The sequence below is a fragment of the Mugil cephalus genome, chromosome 4 (genome assembly GCF_022458985.1).
Source record: "Mugil cephalus isolate CIBA_MC_2020 chromosome 4, CIBA_Mcephalus_1.1, whole genome shotgun sequence".
Lineage (NCBI taxonomy): Eukaryota > Metazoa > Chordata > Actinopteri > Mugiliformes > Mugilidae > Mugil > Mugil cephalus.
Genome location: NC_061773.1, coordinates 12,895,928 through 12,915,060, shown reverse-complemented (window position 1 = coordinate 12,915,060; position 19,133 = coordinate 12,895,928). Strand labels below are relative to the sequence as shown.

General features: G+C 44.7%; 1 protein-coding gene across 2 annotated transcripts in view; it reads right to left on the bottom strand.

Annotated features, from left to right (window-relative positions):
- Positions 1-19,133, bottom strand: part of LOC125006241 (membrane-associated guanylate kinase, WW and PDZ domain-containing protein 3) — a 118,739-nt gene that overhangs the window by 39,166 nt on the left and 60,440 nt on the right. For both annotated transcript variants that reach the window (XM_047582130.1, XM_047582128.1), the window contains one exon: positions 4,709-4,825. In XM_047582130.1, the coding sequence (XP_047438086.1) occupies positions 4,709-4,825 (117 nt within the window). The remainder of the gene's footprint in view (positions 1-4,708; positions 4,826-19,133) is intronic.

Here is a 19,133-nt window from a genome sequence, read left to right as displayed (position 1 = left end):
TTTACATGCGTCTGGCTGTGCGCGGCTGAAACGAACCATCACTTTGCAAGGTCTCGCTACAGAGACTGCAGGGGATGTCACATTGGTACCACATCAGGAGGAGTCAGTCAGAAGTGGCAGGCTGTAAATTTAACATGGGGACTTTGTGTGTAATAATCTCACAATGGTTCTTAAAAAAAAAAAAAAAGATGGCTCAGGGCTTTTGATGTTCAGATAGCAAAGAAAGAAGGAGAAAAACGGTAGGGGATCATTACACGTCCAAACTAATCTGGGAGTTTCTGTGTGGTATACACCGAGGTCGGCTCTCTCCCATGTCTTGCTGTTCCTGCTGAAAAAAATAACCAGTTTTAAAAAAATAATGAACGGATGAGGTAAAAAGATAAGGGGCGTAAAGAGAGGGGGGAATCATCTGCAGAAACCTTTTCAGCGAGGTTGTGGCGGTGTGTGGCCGTGACGCGTATTGATCTGTCCTGAAAGTGTGTGAGATGAAACTCTTTCTGTCCATCTCTAGGCTCAGCAGGGAGCCGAAGGACTGCATGTGGCCCTGATATACTGTTTGCCCTGTAAGAAAAATGCTCGTCTTAGAAGCCTCCTCCGCCAGTCCAAATGAGATGGAGGCCGCCCCAAGACCCTTTGAGGGAAACCCAGGGATTTGCAGTGCAGAGACAGTAAAGTCCTTTTCCCTCTTCTTCGTCTTCCAGAGTGTTTTGTCATTCTGTTTAATTTGCCTCATCCCAATTTGTCATAGCAAGTCTACTATTATGAATTAATACTTTCCTCATGGCCCCAAAATAATGCAGCTCAGCAGAAATTACCCTATGGCATTAGTAGGACACACAAAGAGGCGGGTCAGACCAGTCACAGTGGTGTGATACTACAGCAGTTAACCAAAGTGGACCACTGGCACAGTGACACAAACCGACTCTAATCTTCTTTCCTATCTGCCATTATTGTCACACACATATAGGGCTAAAAAAAAAAAAAAAAAAAAGTCCACCCTCAGACACGACGTTCAACACATTCACTGGATGGTTTGCGTTGTAACTTCTAATTCTGTGCTGTACCTCAGCTCCCTCAAGCAGTTTTCACCGCGGTACTTCTGCGGGGCGGGTTGTAGCGGTATTGATTCCCCACAATGAGAAAACGACTTCTCAAATTCAGTGCCAAAAAAAAACGAGGAGCTGAATTTTTTTACCGCACAGATACAGGGCAAAACGGCGGGAGCAAAACAACTGCTGTAAGAGCAGGAGGGAGAGCAAGAGAAGCAACAGACAAGCCCATTACTCAACAAGCGCCTCGTCTTCTGGATGCACCGCTCGGGGGTCCACTGTGGTTAATGGCCAGTCTGAACATGTGTCTGCACAAGTAAGTGGTGAAGTGATGCTCCAAAATGACACTGGATTTCAAACTGGGTATGCTGGTAATATTAGAAAAAAAAAAAAGAAGGATGTGTGAAGGAAAATATGGTGATACTGTATGAGCAGACTGTAAGTAATGATAGATGGGATGCATATAGAAAGGGTTCGTGAAAACAAGCTCCTTGAGATAATAACAGATCATCAAATCAGCTAGAAATCACATATCAGACATACCCAGACTAAACTTTCAAGCATCTCAATACTATATAAAGGTTTTAGACAACAGTTCACTCCACCACTGTCTTAGCATATTTCAGTTACTGCACATAGATCTGGGGCAATAATTATACAAGTTCAATTAAACCACAACTTATTCTACAAACAAAAAGCCATACAGATAATAAATATCGCGGGCTACTTGGGCCACACCCACTCACTTTTCTTACAGTCAAAATTCTTAAAACTCACTCCAGATAGCACAAATAAAGCAGCTAATAGCTAACTCGCGAAAAACATAGAAAACTTCTTCGAGTCGAGATGGGGGTGATCATTCAAGGGGTCAAATAACTTTAAAGTCACCAGAATATGCACAGAAGAATTAAAACAACGTCCACTAGGTGATACTGGGGTGATACTGGGGATTGCAACTACTAATCTATCTATCTATCTATCTATCTATCTATCTATCTGTCTGTCTGTCTGTCTGTCTGTCTGTCTGTCTGTCTGTCTGTCTGTGTGTGTACATATGTTAAAGTTGTATAGTATACATTACTATATGTCATATAAATGTACTTTTTATTGTTGTTTTAGGATTATTGTTGTTTGTGTGTATGTTTGCTTTTTTCTTTTATTCTTCATTTATTCATTCATTCATTCATTCATATGCTGGTGTGTGCCAATACAGGTACAACTTAACCTGGGACTAACAACTGTCGAGCATCAGGTGAATAATTTAGGTGGTAAAACACATTTTGCACGACAACAATTGGACTTTTCATACATAGAGCAGCACGTTTATGTGATTGTTTTGACTGATTAGTAGTGGTTAATGTGAAATATATTAAAACCCTCTGAAGTTTTCTGTACATTCAGTTATATAAACATAATCATCTCGTAAATATAGAAAGTTAAAAACAGAAAGAAGAATCCAGAAAGTCAAGCTCTTATATATATATATATATATATATATAAAAAGGAGGGACGCAAGGGTAATTGAAACAGAGAAAGAGCGAAAGTGAAACAGAGAGGTTGAGCGATGGGAGACTGAACGCAGGCGAGTGAATGATGGAGGTGCCGTCACTGTGCGAGTCCTGGTCTCTTGCTCATTAAGACAGTAATTCAGGCGGGGGATTAGACAATCCGACTCAAGCAGAGCCCACTGGCTGCTGGTGATGAATGGTGTTTAACGGCTGTAAAACCTCAGCCACAGCCGCTACTGTACAAGGAAAAAAAAAAAAAACAACGAAAGAAAAAACAACAACACAAAGCTTGAACGTTTGAAGTGGTAGATAATATCAGTGTGTGAACGTGGGTGACAGATAGTAAAGGTGCGCGGGCAAAAGAGCAAATGAAAATGACAGGTTGTTGTTGTGCTGGAAGAGAAACCACTAGTGGGATGACTTTTGTAAAACTCTATAATCAACTTCTGTCTATTGACCTGAGATAGTCGCAGTGAAACCGAGCCTTGACGAGACAAATTCAATGGCAATTCAAGTTGCAGTCGGAAACCCAGGAAACGGCAAAGTTCAGACCATGCCTGAGAGGTATATGAAATGACAATCAGCCACAACACAGAGAAGAGGGAAGAAGAAAGAAGAAGGACATATGGAGTGGGCTGTGAGAAACATCCTCCTCATTTGATTAAAAAAAAAAAGAGAGAAGAAATTAAATATACATGAAAGGTAAGCAGCTTATTTCTGGAATAAAAACCACACTTGTGCTTGTAAGTCCCCTCTGAACGAGGCAGAGGAACCTTCAGTCCTGGGGGAGCGAGGTGGTAGAGACGGTTGTTTGTGACAGCGCTGCGCCCGAGAAGTCTGTCATCGCCTCAGGAGCAGTCGCTCTCCGCATGTGACTAAAACCTTGACTCCACTCAATTACCGCGAGCGGAGTCAGCCTTCAGCAGGGCGGGGTAAATATTTAGGCAAGCGCATGTGCGCCAACATCCGCACAGACTCAGATTTGCAGATACTGCGTCAGAGTCACATCTCCTGTTGATGCGCAGCATTATCGCTTCCGCAGATCATCTGGCGCTTCAAAAACGCTCCGAAAATGTCTCCTTAAACCCCCGTGGCGTGGCATCACTGTATCTGAGGCAATGTTCCGAACTCGTTTAGCGGTTCAACATTTTTTTTATGACTAATAAAATAGAAATTACATTTTTTTTTAAATTGATACCAGATTTCTTTGTGTTTAAACGGCATAAATTACAGTAATTACTGTACAGGCAGCAATGAGGATGAAAAGAAGAAGAAAATAAATCAAATAAATCTGTATTTGCACCATCGACCTCGGCTTTTACACGGCCCATATAAACCGTAATCAGGATATTAATTTGTGCTTTTGCTGCACTTTCTCTAATTTTGGTTATTTTAATTAGAAAAATTATTGCAGCATCCGTGGAAAGTTTCTGTTGGCATGGGGAGGTACCATTATCAGCAGCTGCTCCACTGCACCAACATCTGATTGAAAGTATATTGCAATCAATGCACATTTTCCATTAAACACGAATCACCATAACTCTGAAAGAAGCCGCTCAGCTGCTGATCCGACACGGCGGCCGTTGGCAGTTCGCAGTAGCAACCTTTTTATCTACCACTCCACTGCTGATTTCTGCAAAGAATAATGGATGGTGACGGCCGCGCTGAGTAGAATGTCAGCGAGGAAAAGCAGCGCAGCGAGGGAAAAAAAAAACAGGTTATTTATAGAAAAAAATGACTTTGATCACTGCGATGATATGGTACAAAAGTAAATAAGTTACATGGGGGTTAGAGAGATGTCCTTGGCTGGGTTGCCATGGCGACACAGAGGTGTGTGTGCGCGTGTTTGCTTTGTGGAGAGCGTGACAAAGAGCTGTGAGTGAATGGCAAAGCACTAGAGGAATAAGTACGTGTGTGCTGTGTGTCCACAGGCCGGCGCGATGGGACACATTAACGCCGCTTCTTGAATTTCCAGCTGTGCGATGCTTGCACACGGAGCACCCTCATTGTTTCCATAAGGTGCTTCAGATAACAGCGGGAATGAGCTGAAAGTAGGTTACACGTCAATGCTTTGCTCTGCGCTCACGGATGCCACCGAGGCATCGTGAGCGCAGAGAGAGGCGCGTTGGGCTCCGCGCACGGCGTACTTACAGGGGATGGTGCGTAGGTAGAGGTTGTCGCGTATGATCTGTTGGAGCTTGTGGTCCAGCGAGCCCTTCTGAAACTGCAGGCTGAGGTAGTGGCGCAGGTCCGTGTTCAATACTTTACCTGAAACAACAGAAGCGGAGAGAGGAAGGGTCAATAAAAGCATACCGGCGCTTTCTTAGCAGGGTTTATGTCTAAATGGAAATCTTTCCCCGGCAGCGTGTATCGCTCACAGGGTGATCAATACCGCAGGGGAAGAACTCAAACTGTTTGTCTGTTTGACAAAACAGCTACCCTTTTCATAGCACAAGCGTTTCATTTTTGGGCTTTATGTAGGTATTGAGTACAAGCCATGAAAGATTCTTGTGAATTTGAGTCCGAAATAAATCTATTTATTTCACATAAAGAAGTTACAGTAAATTCACACTATGATTCATTAAATTTGAGGCCACCGAAACCAATTCGAAACCACCGCTGCCCTCCTCCAGCGTGTTTCCTGTGCATGAACATGGGGGTATTTTTTAAGATTTTGCCAGAGCGGGTTGCCTGAAAGCACCTCCGTGATTGAATGAGGTCAAATGAATGAAACATTCTAGTTTCCAGTGACAAGTTAAAAACAAGGCGGCTATTTTAAGGTCCTGGAGAGAGCTTTTTTTCCCCCCCTATGCACTGTACGTATGACCACCTGGCCTTTCTTTTTCTAGCTGAGAGCTTAAATCCTAGTTGATTCACCTTTTAATTCCAGCTTGATCACTGAGGGGAAATTGTATCTGGGTTGGGGGGTTGGTGACGGGGTATGGGACAAAGGTTAAACTGATTTTTAAACTCTGATCTCTTCCCTGAAATCCACTTCAATCATTGCGGTGAGTATGAAAAGAGGCTACAGAGGGACATTTGGCCTAGAAACACTTAACACTCTGTAGAAACTGGGTGCAAAGATGTGGTGCTGTGGAGCACGTTTCCGACCATGAGGAACATTTTCTGCGTTTTGGAAAAAAAAAAAAAAAAAGAACCGGACTGAGTCGAATCCATTGTCATCACGCCGCCTTCCTCCATCTGAAGCAACAAATCTGAAATCCGCACGGCTAAGTGACGGATGATGGGCGCCTCCGTTCATGTTCAACAACCTCACACAAGCCTCAGAAACTTTTCACCAAAGACGCGCAATGCCACAACCTCAGAAAAGCGACGCGGCGGAGATTTTCATAAGAAAATCTGAGAAGATTTCGCCTTTGCTCTCAACTCCCAGAAGCCTTTGCAAAAACAAAGGAGGTTCATGCAAAGTTTGAGGCAGAGGAAGACTTCAGAGTCGTCACACGCAGGCGGAGTAAGAAAAAAAAAACTTTTTCTCTAAAAGAACATGATGAGGAGTTTGGAAAACAGGAAGAGATCTTCGGTGTCTGCCTGCCCTCAGCTTCCTCATCTTCTGACAGATGAGGGAGGGTGGGTTTTGAAACAGTTTGAATACAGAGAAGTAATCATTTTCTCCCCATTCCTCCCCTACACTCTCTCCCGCTCCCTCTCTGTTGCACACATGGACCAAACTCTGCTCAGCATGACTCTAGTCTGTATTTCTATGAATACCAATCAGCACGACTAAAGACGTGAAGATGCTGCGGCTGCTGACGTACTGTATGTACTAATAGGGAGGGGAGATGCACTCGACTACGGAGGGGCGAGAGAATAACGATGAGCTCCGGGAATATTTCTGTAAGCGTTCGCAGCCCTCAAATCCTCTTTTCCTCCTCAGCATGCGACAGAAACCAACACAGGCCATTATTGTGACAGCGCAGCCAACTTATTATTTTGTGCTCTAAACTTACTCCCGCTCCAAGTTTTGCAGGCTGTTGTTGACTCACATCAAAATGCCCCTCATGTCCACAGGCCTCCCCGCCATCTGATGCTGTTTTAGGAACCGTCATCCCGGCGGGCCTGGCTTTTCAGAATAAAGGTTGCGCGTTCTCCGCCTGCCTCTCCAAAGAGGGCTGCATCACAGCTGGTTTAGCAGACAAACACGCTGACACTGGGGAACCGAGGCTCGATCTGGAAACCTCATCTCAAAGCCGTCCCAGAATATCCTTTTTTTTCAAATTCAGTTTGCGCACGTGGGAATTAATAGGGGAACAAGGCAATTTCTACGCACTAAATGTGCTCCATATGCTCTCAGATCAAAAATGAAACGAACAAAGTCGCCCTAACTTTGCTTAATGTTGTTTCCAAATCAGTTACAGCATAGTAGCTATTACGTATAGCGCGTATAGTTGTAGTCAATATGCCCAAAATAATAGTCTAGAGCTGCAAGGAACTCATCAAAATCATGGATGAAAGGTGTTTTTTTTATTTTTTAGGGCCGATATCATTTTTTTTTTTTTTTTTTTTTACATCAGCATTGGCTGATACGTGCTGCTTATTTTTCTGAGTCGATATTTGGAGCCGATACTCCATTTCTCTCTCCATTTACATGATAAAAATGACACAATGATAACAATTTAACCAAAACCATAAACATTTATTGAACTCAAAGAATATTTAATGTGCTTATGCATTCAAAATAAACAGGTAAAAAGAGGTAGAGCACAAGCAGGGATGATGCTAGGGTCAGAGTACACACCTGTGTATCGGCCGATACCAGTGAAAAAAATGCAAATATTGGCTCGATATATCGATTTCTATTTCAGACTGTGTCAGACTGAAGATACAGAAAGCAGAAATCCGCAGCCATCACAGAGCAAGAGAAAGAACTGAACACCTGCCATTCCAGACTGTGATCTTTTACCAAAGTATTCTCTGAGTGGCTTTGGTTTTTGATTTTTTGCCTTTCTTCCTGCATGACTGTGTTTTTTTTTTACCTACCCAGTGCGTCCATTCATTTTATTTTCAGCCTGAATTGCTGGGACTTATTTTAGCCGGTTCTCATCATCTCTGAGAGCTCGAGCTAGGTCACGAACCTTTCACGCTGAAGGCCTCTCACGCCCATTCAGACTCGGCATGCGCTATAATACTGGACTTCACAAATCAGCTTGAGTTGTGTTGGCGAGTGCTACTTCCCCCCCGCTGTTCTCACACCTCCCTACGCACAAGCCAATCACATCAAATGTTGTTACGCATATCGGACCTTAATCGTAGGCCTCTTACGCATTTTTGATGAGGGAAATTTGAATAAAGAACAGTAGCAGAATAGTAATATCGTTAAGTCTTCTTCGCACACATCCCCTCATCATGCACCAACAATCAGTGACCGACGGTCCTGAGCAGTGTGCGCTTGTAGCTGTACAGTGAAGCTACCAGGTGTGAATGTGTCTGACTGTCTGTGGGACAGGAGAGTAAGCATGCTCAGTCACACTTCACTGGATAAATAGAAGAGAGGCAGGAAAAAAAAAAAAAAAAACATTCACGCACAAGGCACACACACACACACGCACCGCTCTGATCTGCTCATTGCAGTACAAGTACAATGCCACAGTGTGGTCTTTGTGGGTTCCTGGGTCCTGTCAGTGTCTGTTAGTGGGGCTGTCACATCAGAGAAGTTTCTCATTCCTTCTCCCCACAGATAACGCTGCCATTGTAGCAGACCTCATTTCTTCCGTGACAGGGGTTCAATGGGCTCTATTGTCCCCCACCAGCCACACACACTCACCCGTAGGTCATTTCCTTACGGCCAGCCAAGAGGATGGACGCTGCAAAACAACTGAATGTCATAATCGGGACTAATTGGTCCCATTTCAGTAAACTTGTTTCCCTTCTCAACTTTTTTTTATATATACGGTATACACCGCTCAGGCAAAACAGGTGTGCCTCATCAGAGAGTGGACATGGGCCTTTTGAGGGTGTCCGATGACATCATGTGTTAGTGGGGGCCTTTGGTGAGGGTCCTCTGTGGATCAGGCTTGTTCCAGTTCATCCCACAGATACGTGATCAGTTCAGGATGTAGTGAATTTATTGTGTGTGTGTGTGTGTGTGTGTGTGTGTGTGTGTGTGTGTGTGTGTGTGTGTGTGTGTGTGTGTGTCAGGCTGCATCCTGCTGGGGATGACTGCTACCATCATGGAGTGGGGGTCTGGTCTGGTCTGGTCTAGGTGGGTGGTACACGTCTAAGTAACATCCACATGAATGACAGGTCAAGTTTCCCAGCAGAACATTGAATTCAGTTTTTTTTTTTTTACTCTACTTTTATATTTCTCTATATATTATTTTCATTTCACTACACAGCAGTTAGAGTAATGGCAGGAATCGGAACCTAATTTATTCCCTGGGGGTAACCGCATGAGCCATATTCCTCCAAGTCTAATCAAAAGCATGGAGCTTTTAAATTAAGCTTTACAGCCGACACTTCCTGAGGATCCTCTCCTCTCCTCTCCTCTCCTCCCTCTCCTCTCCTCTCCTCTCCTCTCCTCTCCTCTCCTCTCCTCTCCTCTCCTCTCCTCTCCTCTCCTCTCCTCTCCTCTCTCATTTTGTGACATGCGATGTGAAGCGGTGACAGGGGATGTTTCCCAAAAGGCCAAGGTCACCCACAGGAATCCATTTCCACTGTGCTGCCATCCTCTCGAAAAATCGAGGCTCAGAGAGGGAAAATATCTGCACTCACTCCCCAAGTGATGGAAGCAGCGCCTGGCACCCCTGGCGAAGCGACAGACTGCCGACGTCCTCACTTCGACCAACACCTCGTGCCGAAGCCGCAGAATTAGATTAACACTCGAAGCTCGAGATGTAACTCTTCTTCACACAGCAGCACATGCCGCGCGTCTGTTTGTGGAGATCTTTTCGGCGAATCGTAAATTCCAAATCATTACGTAAGACTTCCAAACTTCTGCTGGATCCAGCATTACTGCACCTACTTCTACATCAACTGAGCCATCAGGTAATTTGTCAATTGAAAAACCGATCGAGTTGTAATACTGATTAGAAAATCTATTAATTTCTTTTCCGGCAACACAGATTTCAATGAGTTACTTCATTTAGATGTAATCGCAGAACTGCAAACTGTAATGAAACGACAATAAAGACAGAACGTAAACCACAGAGAAACAGGTCTTAAAGGACTACTTTAATGTGTTTTTTGTTTTTTCTTCAAGCCTAAGTTAAAACCATTGATGCGTAAATCTGTAAGATTAAGTTAAAGCAGGCAGGTTAGTTTGGCACCAACACAGAAAACAGCTGGTCTCTGGCTCTATCCAAAGGCAGCACAATTTTATCCATAGAAAGCAGAAATTGTACAATTTGTAGTTTTACAAGGGGGGCTATGTATTGGACTACTTCTTTGTCCCTGGAGCAGTGACCTGACCCTATTAACCATACACGGCACGGTATGTATGAACCTGTCCCATCGGAGTCCCCACAAGAAAGCAATGAGAATAAATGTCCTAAGATCTGGTGCATGGTTGCAAATTTGAAAACCTTTGTTTTCTCCTCGTATGCCCTTTTTTATTCTAAATACAACAGAAATTTGAGCAAACACCTGCTGTGTATTGCGACATGTCAATCCGAGGCGTTGTCCCTCAGGCGCGGGGACGTCCTCTGGGAGGTCATTATGTCTGTTGTCTGACTGTCACTTAATTAACAGTCGTCTGAATAGGGGATATATCTTCAGGTCATCTCGGAGAGAGAATTCCACACGTTCTGCCCACAGACACACACTATCAGAAGGCGCATGCATACGAGAGGCACGTTCCTGTTCTCCACGTAACACACTTACGTGCCCGAAATCTCACCTTTCTTATCCTCCTCTAATATATACACGCGGGACTTGCAGACACTTGGTGCAATGCAACAGACAGCATACTTAAAACCAAATGTCTTTACCATGTAATGATCGGATCTTTGCAGTGAGGGAGGAATGGATTTTTCACAGTTTTTATTTTTATGAGGCATCTAACCCAGGCCAGACCAGGCACCACTCACCCCATAGCAATGACACTCCTTGATGAAACGCGTGAGTAAGAAATTCCGCAGAAATATAATATGTAATATATTGTTAGCCTAATAATGTGATTGTCTAAGTCATTTTTTGACTTATGGTTAGAATATGAATAAAATTACCAATGTGCTTGCTAAAAAGAAACGTGTTTTTTCTTCACCTGCCACTGTCACTGCAACGCCTTTAGTTCCTAGTTGCTGCTCCCTTTGCGTCGTGCACCTTTTACGACATGTTAGCACTGAAATGGGAAATTAGGGGAAAACAGTTACCTCCCTTCTGGTAACGGATTACCTTGGTTGCGACCAGTTGTCAAGCAACAAAGAGAGACTCCAGCTAGTACTGGTCCCAGACAGGAAATAATAGTATGACACACAATCCTTTCGGTGAGTAAATGAGAAGAAACTGTTGATAGTATTGCTCTGTTTGTGTTTGTATTAGTGCTCGTCCACCACTGAGGGTACTGGCAGACAAATATTCAATATGCCGATGCATGCACACATAAGGACTGATGCATTATGTAAGCAGTCAACACAGGAAGATTATCTGCTGTACATCTAGTGTTATTCGGCCTCTTCTGCCTCTCAGGTTTTAATGCATTCTCCACATCCTATTTTTTTTTTCCTGAGGTGTTTCTTACACTCTGTACTTTTAAATCCCTCGCCCATATTCCAGGACAGGCAGCTGCTTCTCGCCCCTCAATCCCGGCCCTCCTCTCCATTAATCATGTGATGTATGACAGGTCACCAGCATCCTCTCCATCAAGCTCTGCTCTTCTCCTGTGGCACTCAGTCAAACAGGGAACGCTAAGGCGCCAACACCTGCAAGACCTCTGCTTTGGCTTCTCCCATCACTCTCCTGAAGTGACAGCGCCCCTCCCCCCCCACCCCTTCCCCCCTCTTCCTCCGTCCTGCTCCAACCTCGCAGCTTCCTGTGACCATTTTAGGGGACAAAATTGCCTCCGGGCGCCTCTGAGAGGCAAGGTTTGCAGCGGGACCGTGGCGCAATTTTTCAGACGGCTGGATCGCGGGGCTTCTCGCTGACTCCAGTGAGAGAAGCAAAGAGTGATGTGCCATAAGCCCGGCTTATAATCTCACACCTCACGCTGCACCGTCAGATGAATTCTCTTCACTTATATAACTGGCATGTGGAGCGTTACTACGGGCTGGGAGGATCCTGCAATGGAGGAACATGATGGGCCACTGTGTTTCCAGTTTGTCCGCTTGGCTGGCTGGCTACAGAGCTATGCAAAGTTAAACAGGCAGCGGTCTCACATGCCCAAACCTCTCTCTGCACACTTCATTTCACCTCGTTTTAGCAGCGTGCCCACACTGGGACGGAGGTCTGGCATAAGCGGCTTAGAGGGATGAACTAAAAGAGGGGGAGTGGACAACAAGAAAGAATAAAAAAAAATCCTTCAAGTTGATTAGATCTGTGTTTTCTGCGTTGGCAAGACTTCTAAAATTGGAGCGCAGCAAAGGCAATGTTGAATTATTTCTGACTTTAGGAATTAGACACACACATACAAACACAGTGTGTGGATACTTGATTTAATTAGTTACTGCAGACTGCTAATAAAGTCACCAGAGCTGATATAATTAGCTTAAAAAAATACTTGTAATTTGAGGTAAAAAAGGAATTACTGTCCTCTTATATATGAAAATGATGCATAAAAATACGCTTAAATCCCACGTGCATAAACACTGGCGACAGAAAACACAGCTACAACATTCCCTCGCATGATCATAGCATGATACGTTTCCAGTTCACTGATCTCACAGCTACACGCACAGACATCTGCCCTCGCGTTAAAGATAACAAGCCATATGCTCCCCTGTCCTCCGCCTTCTATCTTTTCCACTTTGTCCATCACACAGGAGATGGAGGAATGACCTTCCCCTCGCGGAGTTAAGGTGAGATCAGGCCGACTCAGCAGAACTGGAGTGATGGGGATGAGCCGAGGAGTGTGAATTAACAGGATCAACAGCAGCAGCGCCAGAGCCGCTGTGATAATGTGAGGGGAGAGATGCTCTGGTCCCAGAGAGACGTGGGGAGAGGAAAGGGAAAGGGGGGGAGGAGAAAGAGCGAGAAGAGGTGGTGAGAGGAAGGAGAACTTTTGCCCTGCAGGTGCTGAGTCATGTCGTTGCTCCATTTCGCCGTGTTTTTGCATACTTTAGATTTTTAGTTTCCCAAAAAACTCAGGCTTCAGTAGTACATCTTCTTCTTTTTTTTTTTTTTTTGCTGTCTCATAGCCCTCTACGTAGTCTGGCTCCTGGCCGTTTCACATTTCTTCTTCTACTCTTTCTTTAATTAGCAGTCTATGGGCCTCTATTCTGTCGTTAACGTGGTCTGTGCAGGATGAGACAGCTGGAGAATGAACTCCCAGAGACAGACACACAGGCACACGCACACACACACACACACAGCACTTCCCATGCGGCCCTCACTTAGCATCTGGCTCAGACAACATGTCTGCAAGACTTCATAATAACTATAGTGGGCTATTTATCCATTCAACCAGCGTTTGTACCAAACAAAGGACACTAAAACACTGATGTCTACCAGGCACGTTCAGCATTTTAAACCGCAGTCAGACCTTTTCTGATGAGCGCTTAACACAGAGCAACGCTGATGGGAATTTTTATTGAGTTATTTAGTCATAAACCAAAGCGCTGGAAAAGTGAAAATGGGGACTGGATATAAAGTCAGGGACGATCAAAGTTATCAGCCTGGAATTCATCCTGAGGGGAGCATGAATGTGTGTACTAAATTTCTTGGCAATCAGTCCGACTGCCGTGTAGATAATTCATTGAAAATCCAAGCCGCAACCTCCGGGGGCTGAAGAGCGAAGCCAACGCAGAGGAGTGAAGGCTGAAAGCTACGCATAATTAAGTTACGGATGATGGGGGACACCGCTCACTGAGCTGCACGGCGCCCATCGGGGAAACCTGTGGGTGATGTCACAAAGGGTGTGTGCGACTTCACATGGAGTCCATGCTTAAAACCGCCGCTGTGGACTTAATGGTGTCACTGCAAAGGGGACAAAATTCAGGAGATCACTGAGGTCATCGGGAGTTTTCCTCTGGGTAGCACAAGTGTCAAGATATTTCCGTCACATACAGCGGGTAAAGATTCACATTAGACCTTGTATTTCACAGAGGCTCCTTTTCCTTTAATGATATTCGCTTTCGAGAGCAAGAAAATCTTCCTGGTATTGTGGCTTTGACTGACGTGTTTGATCAATAAGCCTCTGCTGTTGAGTAAAAATCTGCCCTATCGCATACTTAAGATGCTATTTTGATTTCTGAATAAATCTTGCCGGAGCTAAGTCTTGACAGCAGTCCTGCAAAAACTGTTGTCCAGAAATCAGAGTCTTTTCATTTTAATCCACAACTTCCCCCTCATGCGCACTCTCTGAGCTCCATGGCTCTCACTTCGGTGGTGTAAAAACTAGAACTAGAACCGGAAGAGATGCATTTCTTATTCACCCGCTCCATCCACTTTCACCTGCTTCACATACACGGCTACGTCTGGCATAAATGCATGCAAAACACTGTTTCTGCTAGAGAGAATCTTCAAGTCGTGTCTAAAAAAAAAAAAAAAAGTTCGAGTCAAGTGTGCTGTGTTGTTCCCCGAGAGGGTCTGTCTAATCCCAACCTTGTTGCCAAATCATGTCTCCCATAAAAGTGAAGTCATGTTTTTGTGTGTGTGTGTGTGTGTGTGAGCGAGAACCCGGCCGGTCGTATTCAATTATTAAAAGCTGGAGAGAAAACTGTAACCGAAATTAGGTGGAAGGCCACCGGCGTGTACACGCAGCGAGCAACACGAGACGAAAAACCTGAGTTTTCATTTCCCGCCACCGCTTACATCTGCCTCAGACCTAATGGCGCAGTCTGTTTTTGTCACACGGAGGCAACATAAACACAAGTAGCTCGCAAAGTGCACTGGAAAGTACTCCTCCAGTCGCCCGACCTGAAACAAGCTCCGCTAAGGATCACTTTAAATACTGTTTACTCAACGCTGCGTAGCGAATTCTGTGCATTAATGCAACTCCTGATCTCATCAGGCATTCCTTTGATGTTTAATGAGGCTAGAATGCACAAAAAGAGCTGAGTCATTCCTAACCCAAGATGGCCGTCGAGCCCGAAAAAGGGCTATCTCAGTCATCTTCCACAGCGGCGACAGTTCGAAGCCAAAACTACAAAGTGTTCGTCAACGCGGGTCGCTGCAGAGGAGAAGAATCAGGGAAATCTTTGTCTCTTTCTCGTCCTCCCTCCGTGAGGCGTTTAAGTGACTGACAGATTAACAGAGGAGGATGATATTATTAATTCAACCAGACGCACCGCCAGGCACAGATAAGCTCGAAATAGAACCATAATTGTTGCTCTGGTGATGAGATGTGCTAGCCTTGTTGTTTTCAGACATCAGCAGCCTCAACAGATTTTGCACAGAGGGAAAGCCAGAGAGAGCAGGGCCGCGCACGCGTGTGCCAGAACAGAGACGGGGAGAATCTGCGTGTCACTCAGCTCTCTGCTCCTCCATTCTTCAGCTCATTACACTGCGCCGTCATTAAAAGTAACTTCCCAAGGTCTGGGCTAAAGGACAAGTCAATCTGGACGCATTTGTCGTGAGAGAAGTGCTGAACAAAAGGTGCAGCTCACCACCTAATTCTCCTCTCCAGGCAATGACTCTCCTTCCACTTTCTCTTTTATCATTACGGCTTCTCGTGGAAGGCGAAGGTCTTCATTTCCGCGCTGCCTGAAATGCCAGTCCATCGCCTCCGATACCATGCATTATATTGTTGAGTGAGCAAAGAGCATCCCGGGGGCAACGGGGCATCTTATGAAAGTGCATTGTGTTAAGAGAGCACAAAGCGCGCACGTGTTTCGCTTCTTACGCACGCGCACCAACACACATACACACACAAACGCACGTCCCCGTCCGACCGCAGCGTCAAGTTGTTTAACGGTGATCACTTGGCATCTACGCGATGCATTGCACTGGCTGATGAGGCGGAGGTAAGAGTCTGTGCCTCTTATATCAGACCAGTTGTTACAAAACACAAGTCCTTGTGATGTTTGTCATTCTGCAAAACTTGGAAGGTAGATCCCTGAAAATAACCAAACACAGCAACAACACTGTAAGTGTGACCATGCATTCAAAGGTCAGTCGCTAAGAAAAATGAACTAAGCAAGAAAGTTTCCTTTAGAAAAAAAACCCCAAAACATCTTTGTTCTTTGAGCAGTCCAATTACAGAGTGATGTTCTTTCTTTTCTAGGCCAGAAGAATTAAAACTAGACACCTTTCAAATGTAAGACATAAGCAGGATTTAAAATATTTATTTCCAATTTTTTTTTTCTCCCATCTCAAGGTGACATCTTCAAACGCTTTTTTGGGCTAATAGACCAATTCATCTGATTCATAAATTACGTAAAAAGGTAAAAAACAACAACACACGTCTTCACATCTGAACTGTGAAAACAAAAAATGCTTGGAGCTGCTTTTCTGACTCAAGTCACTGCAACCGGGGTCAAAATCAGCTCTGCCACAGAGCAAAATATACTACCAGTAATGCACAATACATACATATGACTGTAATGTGCTAAACTAACCGTCATTATGCTGTGTAAGTACACTGAACAGTCACAACACTAAAGCCACAGACAAGAGAAATTAATACCATTGATCATCTAGTGACAATTCTGTGTTCTGCCGGGAAACATTGGGAGCTGCCATTCATGTGGATGCTACTCAGACATGTACCACCCACCTAGACCAGGCCAATCTGCGTGACTGCATTTCCATTCTAAGCAACTCTTCTGCAGAGAGCCTCTATCCCTCAACACTCCCTCAGCCTTTCGCCAATTAGGAACGCAGCACATTGTTCTTCAACCGCAGACTCCCCAGCTAGAAACAGGACTGATAGCCAATACAGCCTCATATAGCAATGAGGTAGGGTTGAATGGATCTTGATGGCATCAGCCATCCCCAGCAGGACGCACAGGAACAACTCAAAAATACACAAGGCGTTGACCAGACCTCCAAATTCAGTATATGTGTATATGAGGGATGATCCACAGAGGCCCCTCCCCTCAACACATAGGACCCAAAGGCCCCCACTAACAACATCCTGTTACTAGACACCACAGGACACCCTCAGAAGACCCATGTCCACTCTCTGGTGACTCACAACTGTTTTGGAGGCAGATCTACACAATATCAGGAAGGTGGTCATAATGTTATGTCTGATTGATTTGTATGCAACAAAAAGCCAAAAATGTAAGTTTTAGGGGAAAACTTCACGAACATCTGTGTATTTGATGTTCTGCAGCTGCATGCAGCAAGTGCAGCGTGGCTGAAGGAGCACTGAGGTGAGAAGTTGGTGATGAGATACCCAGAGGATAATGATGACAATTCCAATATCTCGCCTCGCTCACCGCTCACCCGCTCACTCACTGCGCAGAATCTTAATCCTTGGTTATAATCCTGCTGACGGAAAGGACCCAGAGAGCCATTTATAACAATGCGAGTAATAAAAACAAAGACAAGACAAAATACATGCCTGCTGTGTTTATGACAAGACACCCAGATTACATCCACCGTGACAGTGAAAATAACTAAAGTGGAACTGTGCTCGATCCCAAAACCTTGTTGCTTCATGTCTCTCACCGCCAGCGACTCCTTCCTTCTTACTGCTTCCCTCTGCTTTTAGAGTGAATGTACAATTCTGATTCCACAAACAGAGATCGTGACGTAGCACTTCTAAATCTGTAGACCTTAAACTCCCTGCATTGGGAATGGGCGAACACTGCGTTGGCGTCACGCCAGGATATTACACAGAGACGGAGCAAAGAAGTGACAGAGAAATTTAATCACAGGTGAAAACAGCTTGTGCTGATTAGACTGTGGAGGTGTGGCTGTGGATCTGCAGTCGGGGATTAACTGCTAACCCCCATCACGAGGCCATATTGGCTATAAATGCAGTTTCCAGCCGGGGAGTCTGCAGAAGAACGGGTGGAAAACACAATGCGCTGCGTTCCTAATTGGCAGAAGGCCGAGGGAGTTTGAGGGATTGCAGGATTTAGGTGCTGAGGGACAGAGGCTCTGTAGGTGGCTCTCCGCAAAAGAGTTTCTTTGAATCAAAAAGCAGTCACACAGCCCAAGCACTGAAATGGACTCTGTCCTCATGAGACCTTGTTCAGGAGGTATCGCAAAGGTAGAGCTGGGGGTCAGTCCTCAACATTTTGTTCTCAGAAGTCTTCTTAACCCGGCAGAGTACAAACATGGAGCAGTTCTCATGTCTGGACCACACGCTCTGGGGCTGACTCCCAACTCATGATGTGACACAGAAAAGGCTTCATGGGAAGTGCTGCAAGGGAGGTGCACTGGGGAGAAGGACGGATGGGTTACAGCGGCCAGAGGAGTACGAGGCAGAGGCCGAGACATTTCTGTTAGTTGAGTGTTGACACTTACTGGGCAAGAAGTCAACGGAGAACAAGCATGGAGGGAGGGCTCTGACATGTCTGTGGCTTCGGGAAAAGTTAGCTCTCAGACACACATGCTGTCAGGACAGAGGGGACTGTGAGTCAGCGCTGCCTGCAGTTGAATGGAAGAGGAGATAACACGTGAGGAGGGAGAGGCTGTTGGCGAAGGCTGGGGATGTTGACGGTACCCATGACGATCCCTTGACAACCCCTGGCTCAGGTGTGCGCCGTGACCTGCTCATAATGTCACATAGGCTGCTCATATTAAAGGGTCAGCTCAGAAGCAAATGTTGTCGAGCTTAGACGCTGGATAGAGAACAGAGAATAGACAACTAGCTCAGAATGTGGAAAATATATAATAGGAAACATTTATGAAAAAAAAATAATGGAAAATGGAAATATTCAATGCCAAATAAATAAAAAAGTAGCACACAAAACATTTGATTCAGAATTTCACGGCAGTGACAGTTGGCATATTTGCATCTGGTATCTGAAAATGTCTGCCCCTTATCAATGTTTACAGTAGTGCTGATAATTTATCAAACCTATGAATAAATATGTTAATGTATGAATGTATAAGCATCTGGTAATAATAAAATGTATGCAGTAAATATTAGGGATGCACGATACTTATCGGCCCAGCAATTATCAGCCTGATATTAAGTCCGATATCATGACTTATCGGCCCGATAACATATAATATATATTTTTGTCAGCACTACTGTGTGAGTGTCGTTTTCATCGGTCTCGTCACTACACATCGGATAATGATTTTCACATCGAAAGTTGACTCGCGTTTGGTGCTTTGTGCCTGCACAGAGCCCGAAATCTGCCGCCAAATCTCCTGTTTTCCTCAGATGCAGAGCACTGCCATGGTCGTTAAAGTGTGGGATATCGCTATACAAGCTGTATATAAACACAGTCCCCGTTCACCTATCCGCTTCCGTTAACGATTTTTTAACAACACAATTGATTTGACTGATTGAAAAAATAAATAAATAAATAATCTCTGCCCTTCAGAGATCAGTCTTTATGGG